General features: G+C 41.2%; 2 protein-coding genes across 3 annotated transcripts in view; one reads left to right on the top strand and one right to left on the bottom strand.

Annotated features, from left to right (window-relative positions):
* HADHA (hydroxyacyl-CoA dehydrogenase trifunctional multienzyme complex subunit alpha) overlaps window positions 1–1,586 on the bottom strand; it is a 54,270-nt gene extending 52,684 nt beyond the window's left edge. The window contains exon 1 of the mRNA XM_030858198.3: window positions 1,362–1,586. Within this exon, the coding sequence (XP_030714058.2) occupies window positions 1,362–1,428 (67 nt within the window). The 5' untranslated portion in view covers window positions 1,429–1,586. The remainder of the gene's footprint in view (window positions 1–1,361) is intronic.
* Window positions 1,587–1,710: 124 nt separating this feature from the next.
* The window catches only part of HADHB (hydroxyacyl-CoA dehydrogenase trifunctional multienzyme complex subunit beta), a 36,273-nt gene continuing 25,384 nt past the window's right edge, over window positions 1,711–12,599 (top strand). For both annotated transcript variants that reach the window (XM_030858200.3, XM_030858199.3), the window contains exons 1-3: window positions 1,711–1,837; window positions 7,700–7,774; window positions 7,880–7,924. In XM_030858200.3, coding sequence (XP_030714060.2) covers window positions 7,708–7,774; window positions 7,880–7,924 — 112 coding nt within the window. In that variant the 5' untranslated portion in view covers window positions 1,711–1,837; window positions 7,700–7,707. The remainder of the gene's footprint in view (window positions 1,838–7,699; window positions 7,775–7,879; window positions 7,925–12,599) is intronic.

Raw genomic sequence — 12,599 nt, 5'->3', positions numbered from 1 at the left:
GAAAACAGACACAGAAATTACTTGCCCAAGGTCACCAGAGGGTAAAAGGCAGAGCTAGATTCAAACCCAGAAGTCAGACTCCAAATTTAATGCTTTTAATTGCATTACCTTAAAATCAATGGAGGGGAAGCTCAAAAATATACATTTGATATTTTTAAAGTGTTAAACCAAAAATGTGGAAAACAGACAAACTGTCAGGTCACATGACCAAATGCTAACAGTAGGTATGTGAGTAGTAAGGGAATGGGTGATTCTTTTTTTCTTAATCCCTTTCCCCAGTCTTCACAGCATTTCAATTTTCTGTAATCTTACGATTGATGCGCGCGCACACACACACAAAGCAGTCCTGTGGAGACTAAAAACATTGGTCGAAATAAGAAAGCAGAAGAGATTCAATCATTCGAAATTAGTCCCTTACAGTAAAGGGAGATTCCAGGCACTCCTCCAAAAACAGCATGCGGTATTACCCCGGGGGGTTCAGAAGGAGGAAGGCATATTATAAATTATATTTCTAATTAAGTAACCGATATTAAGTACAACATGCAATAAAAAGTCACATTTCACCTTAAGATTTGAGATGAAAGGAAAATGCTTGATTTTCCACAGTCACCCACTTTAACTTTCACCGCCAGTTTGAAGACAAAAAGACAATATAGCTAATACAAGCTAACTGGGTATCGTCAGAAACAAGGGTAGAAATAGTTGTAAAATTATCTAACACCTTGCTCCTTAAGAAAGAGAGTATCTGCGTAATTTTAAAAAAATGCTTCTTCTAGCAAATTGCAGAACCTACCCCTTGAAAATCAATATATTATACGTTCATACTGGGATTATTGGAACTGCAAGAGTTGAGCTTCCTATTGAAGTGTGGTAATAGGTACAAAAAAGGTTTTGGGGAAAAGGGGCAGGGAATGGCAGTAATTTGCAAGGCTGGTTAATTTCACACAAGGTTTTAAGATGCCTCTTGTTACAGGCAAGGTGCAATGGAGCCACAAAGATGTGACAGACTGGACTGTCCTAGTCCTCCTAGTCCTCCCAATCTCGTAGGAACAGGCTCAAGGCCATCATTAAATGAAATGAGGAGACCAGCGGAAAGTGCCAGACCGGGTGGACAGGGCTCAGAAACGTTAGGGCTTATGGAGCCCGAAATCGCTGCAGGACTCATGAGAGAGGAAATGTCAGTCCCTGCGCCAGGGAACAAGAGACCAGATCCCAGAGCAGCATCCCTCCCCCTTATCCAGGGCTGGGACCCTGGGCCGGGGCAGGGAGGTGGCAGCGATGGGGAGACGAGGCTCCGGGGAAGCTCGGGTCTCCGTAGCAGTTCTGCCCGGGGCTGTTGGGCGCCCTCAACCAGGCCTCACCTGGGCAACGGAGCATCCTGGAGGCAGTGAAGCGGCTGAGGCTGCCAACTGCCCGGGAAGCCACCATCTTGAGCAGAAGCGGACGAAAGTGGAAGGCGCTTCAAGTCGGGGGAGCCAAGCAGAGGACTTTTCTTTCCGTAGTCTGGCTCTGGCCAGGTGCCCGATGTACTGCCTGACTAAAACCGCTATGGCGAGCTGCCGCCGGTTCCTTAACCTCGCCCTTTGCTTCTGGCTAACCGGGCGGAAAGGACACCTTCTCCGCGGGGAGGAAGGAAGGTCAGGGAAGAGAGGGACAGCGTTCCGGATTTTCCAGTCAGGCAGCCGGAGGGCAGCCCGGAAGGCCTGCGAAGCCCGCGGAGCCGGTGGGAAGGTTGAAGGGTCCTTTCTCGGCAGGGCCCGCCCCTTGATCCAGTCGGGGCCCGTCGCTCGGATCCAAACCTTGCTGGCAGCTGGAGTCTGAGCCCACGCGAGCTAAGGTGAGACGGCGCGTGCCCTCGGCTTTCCGCCTGGCCTTTCCCCGGCGAGTTCTGCACTTCTTTTCCCACCTACTACGCCCGCGGCCTCCTCCTCTCCCTGGGGCTGTGGAGTTCGAGGGAGCGGAAGGAAGCTTCTCAATGGGGCTCTCCCGTACCAGTGCAATTTGGGCAGTAATTTGGCCTAGCCTTCGGTTTGTAGCTCAGAGCAGCGGTGTCGCCTGTGTCTTTTAATTTATCATCGCATGTTAACGAACTGTTGGCTTGTGTTTGTGTCGGTTTAAAGCGCTGGCCTGTGTTCCAGTGTTGTTGTTTCACCTGCTTTGCCTGGAGCCAGGCCGGCGGCAATAGAGATTCGGTACAGGGCCCGGGGTTTACCCCTTTTATGTTACCGAGGGTGGGTCTCGGTCGTGTGGCTTTTTCGGGACTCGAATGTGGGAGGAGCTGAGACATGCCTGTGTCCCGCTCCGAGATCCAGGGCTCAAGATTATTTTCTAATCCGGAGGGAACCCGGAGATCATCCGGTCATTCATCATCCCCTTCACTTTATCGGTGAAGCCCATGAATCAGGGTGAATGAGTTTACCCATGGCCGCAGGTGGTAGAAATAGGCCTAGAGGTCTGTTAACTTCTAGTCAAGAGCTCTGCATTGCCTGAAAGCTGTTTTTGTGCTGGAAAGATAGGCTTGAGTCCTGGAATCAAGTGATTGACTACAAAAAGTAATGTTGAGGGCCCTCTAGGCCCTTTCACCATCCTCTCATTTAATCTTCACGATCCCAAAATTGTTATTTACATTTTGTAGATGAAGTTTGGGAGGCTCGGAGATTATGTAAATTTTCTGGTAGGTGGCAGAGCCAGGATTCGGCCATAAATTTAAGTCTCACTGTTCACCGGATTGACTGTTCCGCAGGAGAGGGAGCAGGAAGAGGCAGGGGTAAATGGCAGGGAAGTTGAGACTGAATTGAGGAGTATGGAAAGAAAGAAGAGAGGTTTCTGTTTAAAGTTCAAGTCAAATAGTGAATCCCTCATCACTGTGAACACCTTAAGCAGAAACTGCATGAGCAGTGATCTCTTAATTTGCAGAAAGGATTCTTTATGACCTCCAAAGGCCCTCCATCTCATAAGGTTTTTACAGTTCAAAGCTTGCCTCCTGCCCACATAATGCTCTTTCTGCATCTAATTCGGTGTAGCACTTACTGTTTAGATCAAGAGTGGCAGACTTTTTCTGTAAAGGGCCAGATAGTAAAGAGTTTAGGTTTCACAACCCACATTGATCTCCGTCACATATTCCTTGTTTTGTTTTGCTCTACAACTTTTTAAAAATGTAAAATCTGTTGTTAGCTAGAGACCCATGGGTTGAAGTTTGCCATCCCCTGATTTAGGTCACGCTTTTGGCTCTTGATTTTTTTGTTTCCTGTATTCTGAGCAAAATCATAATCTCCATCAAGGGCAGAAATGTTATGCTTCTCACTGTGTCTTACATAAAGGGTAACTAAATACATTTATACCATCACCCACTAAAATTAATAGCAAACACATGTATAACCCTTACTATGTATCAGGCACTGTTCTAAGTGCCATATATATATATATATATACACACACACCTCACAACAACCTATGAAGTAGGTACTTTAATTATCTACAGTTTACAGGTGCATCTTACAGATGAATTATCTACATCTTACTCCTAAAACAGAGAAAGAAAATGGCCTTTGGAGGTCATCAAGAATCCTTTTTGCAAATTAAGTAGCTTGCTTAAGGTCATACAGCTAGGGTACAGCCAGGATTTGGATTGGGCGGTTTGCCTTTAGTGTTTGTGCTATTAAGGATATTGTGGACTGTGTCTTAATGATACTGTAATAATGAGCTGTTAGAGCCACTCCATCTTGCTTTCATTACTTGTTTAGCCCCTTCTTCATGTTACTTGCTCCTAGGTTCCTGCAACTTCATGCATCTTTCTGTAGTTGCACACCCTACTCAAGCCTACCCAGGCTCCCCAAATCCTTGAGTCAAAATGTATTTCCTAAAGCTTAAAGCGGATGACAATAACTAGGTCATATATTGCTTAGTCCTTCTTTCTTTTGAAATCTGTCTCTACTTTTTATTAATTTTTGATGGGATGTATATTCTATTTAATTTTTTTCCCAGAAACTTCAGGAAGTCTAAAGAAAATAACTATACCAATAACTCCACCACCCAAAGATAACTACTGTTAACATTTGCTTTGTATTTTTCTGGACTTTTTAAATGCATTTGTATGTTTTCATCTATCTATCAAGATACTAGTATATGCAGATTTTCTATAAAACTAGAATTATACTGTACATTAAAAATAAGATGCTCATTGTAAAAAAAATTTTAAGAAGACAGAAGAATATAAAATGACAGTCCCTCTTTATCTCTTCCATATATAGATTCAGCTTTATGGATTTTCGTCTCTTTCTGTCATAAAATGGAGTCTTACTATATATATATTATTCTGCAGTCTGCTTTTTCATTTAATATATGTTGTGGACATCTTTGCATGTCATTATATACATGTATGTCATTATGTTTCATTTTTCTTTACAAACTGCTGAACAGTATTCCATGGTATGTTTGTAATATTATAATTTATTTAACCATTTCCTCCTGTATGCATCTACATCTTGAGTATTTCTATTGGCTAGAGATCTATGATTGCTACATATACAACTTGAATATTTCTGTTGCTTAAAGACCAATAAGAAGAATTACTAGGCTCAGAAATTCACAATTCAGAATCTGAGAGAGAAATAAAAATTGCCTCCCAAAAAGGCCTTACCAATTATACTTTTATCAACTGTATATGGAAGTGCTTAAATAAATCCATTCTCACAAGAATTGTGTGCTAACCATATTTTTAATTTTTGCCACTTAACCCCAAAATGACCTTGTTTTAATTAAAAAAAAATTTTATTGTTAGTGAGGTTGAACATTTAAATTTTTATTTATTTGACATTTTTTTTTCTTCTGTGAATTGCTCATTTTTCCTTTTGGTCATGTTTCAGGAAGGAGCCTTCCAGCTGCAAATAACAGAAAATTAAACTTAAATTGGCTTAATGAAGGGGATTTGTTGACTCACAGAACGGAAAAGCACAGTGGGAGGGTGGGTTTCAGATACGATTCAATCAGGGCTCTAGTTTCTTTTTTCTGAATTTTCAGCTCTGTCCTCCTTTGAGACCAGCTCTACCCTTAAACTAGCTTTTATCATGTTTGCAAACTGCTCTAGCCATGCCAAGCCTCAGAAGGAAAGAGTATGTTCCAGAATTCCAGGCAGAAGACTTGAATGTCAGACTGACTAAGACCATCCCTAAATCGATACCAGTGGTCAAGGCAATACCATGCACCATTATTTTAGGCCTTGGTTGCCTGAACCAAAGAGAATGAGATTATTCTGATTGGTTTAAACCCTGGAGTTGAGCTGGATTCAGTCCCATGTAAACCACATGTGGCAACTACATAATGGTGTGAAATGGATATTGGGGTGAAAACCACAGATTCCATTATAGATTGCTTCTCTTTTTCCTGTAATTTGTAGAAGTTCTTTATGGAGTATGGGATTTAGCCCTTTGTTTTCCATGTTACAAATACTTTCTCTGAATCTATTGTTTGCCTTTTAACTTTATTTTAGTGTCTTTTGCTATGTAGATATTTTAAATGCTTCTTTAATCAGTTCTTTTAGTTATTCTTTTCCATTATGGCCTCTAGGTTTTATACCATATGTTGGAAGCCTTTCCCCAAGATTATAAAAATATTCTCTGATATATTCTTGTAGTAAGCTAGAAAAATATATATTTAGATTAATGCATCTGTAATTTGTACTTATAGTGTGAGCTATGGATCTAATTTTTTTTCAAATGGTTAGCCATTTTCCCAACAAATCTATTGAGTAATTCACCTTTCTCCCACTTATTTGAAATGTTATCTTTATTACATACTAAATGCTCATACACATGAGTATGCTTCTGAACTTGCTACATCCTGTTCTGTTGATTAGTTTCATTTATTACTGTGCCAGAATTGAACTGTTTAATTACTGGTACTTTATAGAAAGTTTTGATATCTGTTAGAGCAAGGTCCCCCTTTTTTTCAATCAATATTTTCTTGACTAGTTTCATGAATTTTATTTCAAGAGGAACTTTACTTATGGGGATTTATATTCCAGACTCAAGTGGCATCAAATGTAGCTTCTGGAAAAGTGGTGCCCATCTCATGGGCCAATTTGTGTCTCCAGGGCCAGAGTCCCTTGAGTATACCTAGGCTGGTAAGCCTAGAGGTTGGACTCCTCCATCTCTTTCCAATCCATATATTTGGTAAATGTGGTTTTTTTTTCTTTTTGGAAGCCACAGGGCATCTGTTTTTAGTCAATGATGACCTAAGAAAAGTTAAACAAGGCTTTTATATTGGCTGTTGCTGTGTAACAAATTAGTCCAAAATTTAGCAGCTTAAAACAGTAAAAATTGATTATCTCATACAGTTTCTGACGGTCAGGAATTTGGGGGCAAATTAGCTGGGTCGTTCTGACTTTGACTTTCTCATGAGGTTGCAGTCAGAATGCTGGCGAGGGCTGTAGTCATCTGAAAGCTTGTCTGCGCTAGAGGATTCACTTCCAAGCTCAGTCACATGGCTGTTGGCAGGAGGTGTCAGTTCCTCATCACCAGAGCCTCTTCATCGGGCTGCTCCTGAGGTGCCAGCTGGCTTCCCCTAGACCGAGTGATCTGAGAGACGGACCAAGACGGGAGCTGCAGGATCTCTTAACAGCCTAATCTCGAAAGTGACATCTCATCATTGCTGATGTATTCTTTTGTTACACAGACCAACTATGTAAATAAGAATTCAGGGAAGTGGAATTACTGATCAAAAGTTAGGTGCAGTTGCAGTTTTTTGACAGTTACAATAATTGCCAAATTGCCCTCCATAGTGATGCACCTGTGGAGGTGCCATCAGTTTACACCCTCAGCAGCAGTGTATGAGAGAGCCTGTGTGTGCAGGCTCCCACATGATGAATACCAGCCCTTAAGTCAAATATTATACCTCGGTGCCGTTTTAATTTGTATTTCCCTTATGAATGAGATTGAACATCTTTTCATGTATCTAAGAGCCATTTGTATTGATATTTCTGTTTCTGTGAACGGTTTGTTCATATCCTTTGCCAATTTTTTTCTTACTGATTTGTAGGAACTCATTTTTGGGAATTTAGGGAAGTATTTAATATATTTTATATATTTTAACATAGAGGGGTTTATATTTTTATTATTTTGAAATAATATCAAGCTTATAAAAAAGTAGCAAGTGCAGTGTATGAACTTCTTTTTCTTACAGCAGTTAAGATGTGATACTGCACTATCTCTGAATACTTTAGTGTGTATCCCCTTCAAATACAAACATTCCATAAGGCATTCTGCATAATCACAATACAACCATCAAAATCAGGAAGTTCACATTGGTAGCTTCATGATCATGTCCAGCAGGCTCTACTCCTTTGGCCCTAGAGAAAAGCGTAAACTCTGGAGCTAGACTATCTGGCTTCAAATCACAGCTCTGCCTCTTACTAGTCTTTCAATCCCTGTATGCCTCCGTTTCTCATCTCTTACGAAGGGTGTAATAATCATGCGTACTTCATAGGTCCTTGTGAGGATTAGATGGGTTACTGCTTAGATTAGTGGTTTGTATACTATGTCAGTGTAGCTATTATATTATTAGAGGAAGGGTAGTTGGTAATAGAGTAAATTTTAAAGTATTTTATAGTAGTCATGGATGAGATATCAGAGATCATAGACTACACTCTAAGCTACAAATTGTTCAAATAACCCAGAAAGTCTTTTTGTTCTTCTCTTTTTAGATTTAAGAATGACTTCCCTCTTGACTTACACTTTAAAATATCTTCCCAGTACATCACAATGGACCCTCAGATTTTGTAAGTTTCATTTCTTTCTTTTTAAGATTAGATTTGGTTGTGTAAGCATCTTGCACAGACATGGAATTGTACTGCTTTTTGTAAACACTTTATTTTGTCTTCCAGCTATGAGACCTCTGAGCTGTTCCTCCCAGTTACGAGCTGCCGCAGGTACAGTAATTTGTAAAAAAAAGAAAGAAAGAAAAAAAAGTCTGATTTAGAAGTTAGATTCTAGAATCTAAATTTGTGAATTTTGAATAAAAACCAAAACTAGTTTGCTAACTCTCCCTTTTGTTGAGCAACATGAACATCACTGTTGCCTTTAAATTAAAACAATATAGGACCAATCAGTAACAACAGTACATGGTGTAGGGTGGGATCGAGGATGTTGACAGGAGGCTGCTTTCTGGGATATGGAGCCTGATGGAGTCACGCAGGTTCCATGAACCTTACTGGTCAGTTTAATCAGCTACTGGCTGTCAGTCCTAGAGATGATTAGCGTACAAACACTCTGGAGACTGCTGTGGAGCCAAAAGGTAACTTTTCAAACTTTCAGTGACAGGCTTCTCTGTTAATGAATATCCTCTTAGTCCATGTGCAAGAGGATGTGTGCATGAAATAGGTGTGACTGTGGAACCAGTTAATAACGGAAGGTTGTTCAGTCAGTATGAAATGAAAAAGGAAGGAAATTTGTTGATTTTATATGGTCTTTTAGACCCTTGGTAAAGACTTCTTCACTGTTGAATACATACTTTTGCAGAACCTACTGTAGGTATGTATCTTCACTGTCCAGCGCTAAAAATCCCCAGACAGGTTCTCCTTGCCTGGGTCCTGTATTGACTATGACTTCTGATTTTGGTTTTATTATGGTGTTTCTACTTGAATAATAGCTTAATAGAAAAAGCGTCTTACTAGGATTCAGAAGACCTCTGCTCTGTTCCAGTTCTACTTCTTTCTGGGCAGTTTGGCCTTGAACCGATCACTTTACTTCCCTGTGCTTTAGTTTCTTTATCTAAAAAAGAATAATAATTTTAGTCTTGTTAACCTCAAGTAGTTATGAAGATATTTCATAGCACTTTGAAAACTGTAAACTCAATATAAGTACAAGGTAGGAATTCCCTGGAGGTCCAGTGGTTAGGACTCTGTGCTTCCACTGCAGGGGGTATGGGTTCGATCTCTGGTTGGGGAATTAAGATCCCGCATATCACGTGGCTCGGCCAAAAAAAAAAAAATATATATATATATATATATGTACAAGATGATATTTTTATATTGTTTTACATAAGTATATTAGCAGGGGTCTGTTGCCTAATCTCACCTAGAAAAGTTTCACGTTGCCATGTAACAAATATATTTTCTGTGGCCTCTAAATTCTAATTAGAATATAGATTTGTATAGGCTCACAAAGAATAATTCCTTTCTATCTCATTTCACCTTTTCCCTAATTCTAATGTTCACCCAGGACTTTGCAGTCAGACAGATCTGATTCTTTGCCAACCAGAAGAAGGTCACATTGCATACCAACAGAGGGAAGGCATTTTTGTGGCACATAGAGTATTCTATTTCATATTGCTCTTAAAGTGTTTTGTGTTTCTGTCTCCCCAACTATGTTGTGAGCCCTTCTGAGACTTAAGACTTTTAGAGTCCCTGGTGTCTAACACTGTCCTAGCGATTTCTGTTAACGTTGATGGTGATAGTGGTGCAAGGGGGCACATGATAAGACAAAGGAACGTAACCAGCTGATTTGAGGGGAGGGAGTGGGAATGTACCCATGCTGAACAGGTTTTAGGTTGCAGTAATTTTGTAACTAATTCCTCTTGGATTGCATGTGAATTGCATGTGAATATGCTTGACGGTGCTGTTAGGATGAAGGAATTAGAATAGAGGGGTACAGGTTTATTGATGTTTCCAGTCATCAGGTTGACTGGAAATGTGTCTGATGGAAATTTTGACTTATTTGATGGCTGTATATACTATGCATCTTCCTTGACTTACAATAGGGTTACATCCTGACAAATCCATCATAAGTTGAAAATATTGTAAGTCAGGACTTCCCTGGTGGCACAGTGGTTAAGAATCCGCCTGCCAATGCAGGGGACATGGGTTTGGTCCTTGGTCTGGGAAGATCCCACCTGCCGCGGAGCAACTAAACCTGTGCGCCACAACTACTGAGCCTGTGCTCTAGAGCCCGCAAACCACAACTACTGAGCCCGTGTGCCACAACTACTGAAGCCCATGCACCTAGAACCTGTGCTCTGCAACAAGAGAAGCCACTGCAATGAGAAGCCTGCGCACCACAACAAAGAGTAGCCCCCACTTGTCACAACTAGAGAAACGCCCATGCTCAGCAATGAAGACCCAATGCAGCCAAAAATAAATAAATAAATGAATAAGTTTGTTAAAAAAAAAAAGAATATATTGTAAGTCAGAAATGCATTTAGTACATCTAATCTACCAAACATCATAGCTTAGCCTAGCCTACCTTAAACGTGCTCAGAACACGTTGGGCAAAATCATCTAACACAGGCCTATTTTATAATAAAGTATTGAATATCATGTAATTTATTGCATATTGTACTGAAAGTGAAAAACAGAATGGTTGTATGAGTATAGAATGGTTGTAAGTGTATTGGTCGTTTACCCCTGTGATTGTGTGACTGACTGGGAGCTATGGCTCACTGCTGCCCAGCATCATGAGAGAGTATCATACCACTTACTGCTAGCCTGGGAAAAAAATGAAAATTCAGAATTCAAAGTATGGTTTCTACTGAATGTGTATTGCTTTTGCACCATCCTAAAGTTAAAAATTCATAAGTTGAACCATGGAAAGTCAAGGACCATCTGTTTATCTATATATCTATATCCACAGACATACATATATATAAAACAATGGTATACTATATGGCATGTCATCTCTCTGCTTTGATTGATTTTTTTTTAAATGAAAGGTTTTTTTGTTTATTTATTTATTTATTTATTTATTTTTGGCTGCGTTGGATCTTCGTTACTGTGCGCGGACTTTCTCTAGTTGCGGTGAGCAGGGACTCCTCTTCGTTGTGGTGCGTGGGCTTCTCATTGCAGTGGCTTCTCGTTGCGGAGCACGGGCTCTAGGCACACGGGCTTCAGTAATTGTGGCACGTGGGCTCAGTAGTTGTGGCTTGTGGGCTCTAGAGTGCAGGCTCAGTAGTTGTGGCACACAGGCTTAGTTGCTCCGCGGCATGTGGGATCTTCCTGGACCAGGGCTTGAACCCGTGTACCCTGCATTGACGGGTGGATTCTTAATCACTGTGCCACCAGGGAAGCCCTGATTTTTTTTTTTTTTTTTTGGCTGCATTGGGTCTTCGTTGCTGTGCGTGGGCTTTTCTCTGGATGCGGCGAGGGGGGGCTACTCTTCATTGCGGCGCGCGGGCTTCTCATTCTGGTGGCTTCTCGTTGCGGAGCACAGGCTCTAGGCACATGGGCTTCAGTAGTTGTGGAATGCGGGCTCAGTAGTTATGGCTCACGGGCTCTAAGCACAGGCCCAGTAGTTGTGGCACATGGGCTTAGTTCCTCCGTGGCATGTGGAATCTTCCTGGGCTAGGAATCGAACCTGTGTCCCCTCCATTGGCAGGCGGATTCTTAACCACTGCGCCACCAGGGAAGCCCTCTGCTTTGATTTTAATTATGTATGTGAAATACAGAATGTATATGTCAGCCATAGAATACTAGGTTTGGAGTTGGGAGGAGTGCTTGAGGTCATCTAATCTAGCTCCCATATTTGCAAATAAGAAATTTTTGGCAGAGCAGGGACTAGCACCCAGATATTTTAACCCCCTATTCAGATTCTTATACTACATTGCTACTGAGTGCGCATTGCACTGTGGAATATATAAAAAAGAGCCTTTGAGAAAATTCTGATGTGATTAGGAGCCAGTGTTCACATGAAACAGAATTAGAGTCCTTTGGATGACTGTTCAATATATAATGAATATTATTTTTAAATGTGACTTCCAGTATTACTTTAATTACTTTATAATATGCTAAATTGTTTGGCCAATTTTTGCCCCATAGGTTGCCCTAGAAGTTAAGAGGCAGGAACTACAGGTGGCTGTAGTTATCAGGGAAGGCTTTATTTAGGAGGTGGAATGTGAACTAGGCCTTAAGGGTAGGTAAGGATTAGATGGACAGAAAGGAGCCACTCAGATGGGAGGGTATATGAATGAAGGCAAGGGGTGTGCAATGAAGTCAAGGCTGTGAGGCACTGGGGGCTTGCTCATCTTGCTACATGTTGAGAAGTGGTGGAGAATGTTTTTGGATCATTCAGTTGGAACCAGGTAAAGCAAGGAATTTGTTGGAAGAGTTAGGAATTTGAATTTTATCTGAAAGTGTGTAAAAGGAACATGCGGTCAGTTCTTAAAAAGTGGAATGATGTGATGGTATGTCATCTGACTTTTCCTCGCATCACTTTATTCTCTCCAAGGTCAGTGACAAGTAATCTGCAGATCTTCAGACTTAGCGGCCTTTTTTCAGTCCTCATTCTCCTTGAGTGTTGAAATATTTGACCATCCTCTGCTCCTTGATACTCTCCTGCCTTTGCTTTCATGTACTGTTTTCTCCTCAGTCTCCTACCACCTCTCAAGTTTACCCTCTGTCCCACATTTTCTCTCTGCCCTCTAAATGTGGGGAGATCACAAAACCAAGTGTCCTTTATTGTGAGTAAGGGGCCCACTCAAGTTAAGGAGAAGAGGGCTTGAGTACTACAGCTAGGGAGGTATTAGGAACCAAGCAGCTCTAGGGGCAGCCACTTTGTCTCAGTCATGGCCACATGGTGTGTCACTTTCCTGGCCTTCCTGCTTCTCTTTATATA

The sequence above is a fragment of the Globicephala melas genome, chromosome 12 (genome assembly GCF_963455315.2).
Source record: "Globicephala melas chromosome 12, mGloMel1.2, whole genome shotgun sequence".
In the NCBI taxonomy this organism is placed as follows: domain Eukaryota; kingdom Metazoa; phylum Chordata; class Mammalia; order Artiodactyla; family Delphinidae; genus Globicephala; species Globicephala melas.
This window is presented reverse-complemented; position numbering and strand designations above follow the sequence as displayed.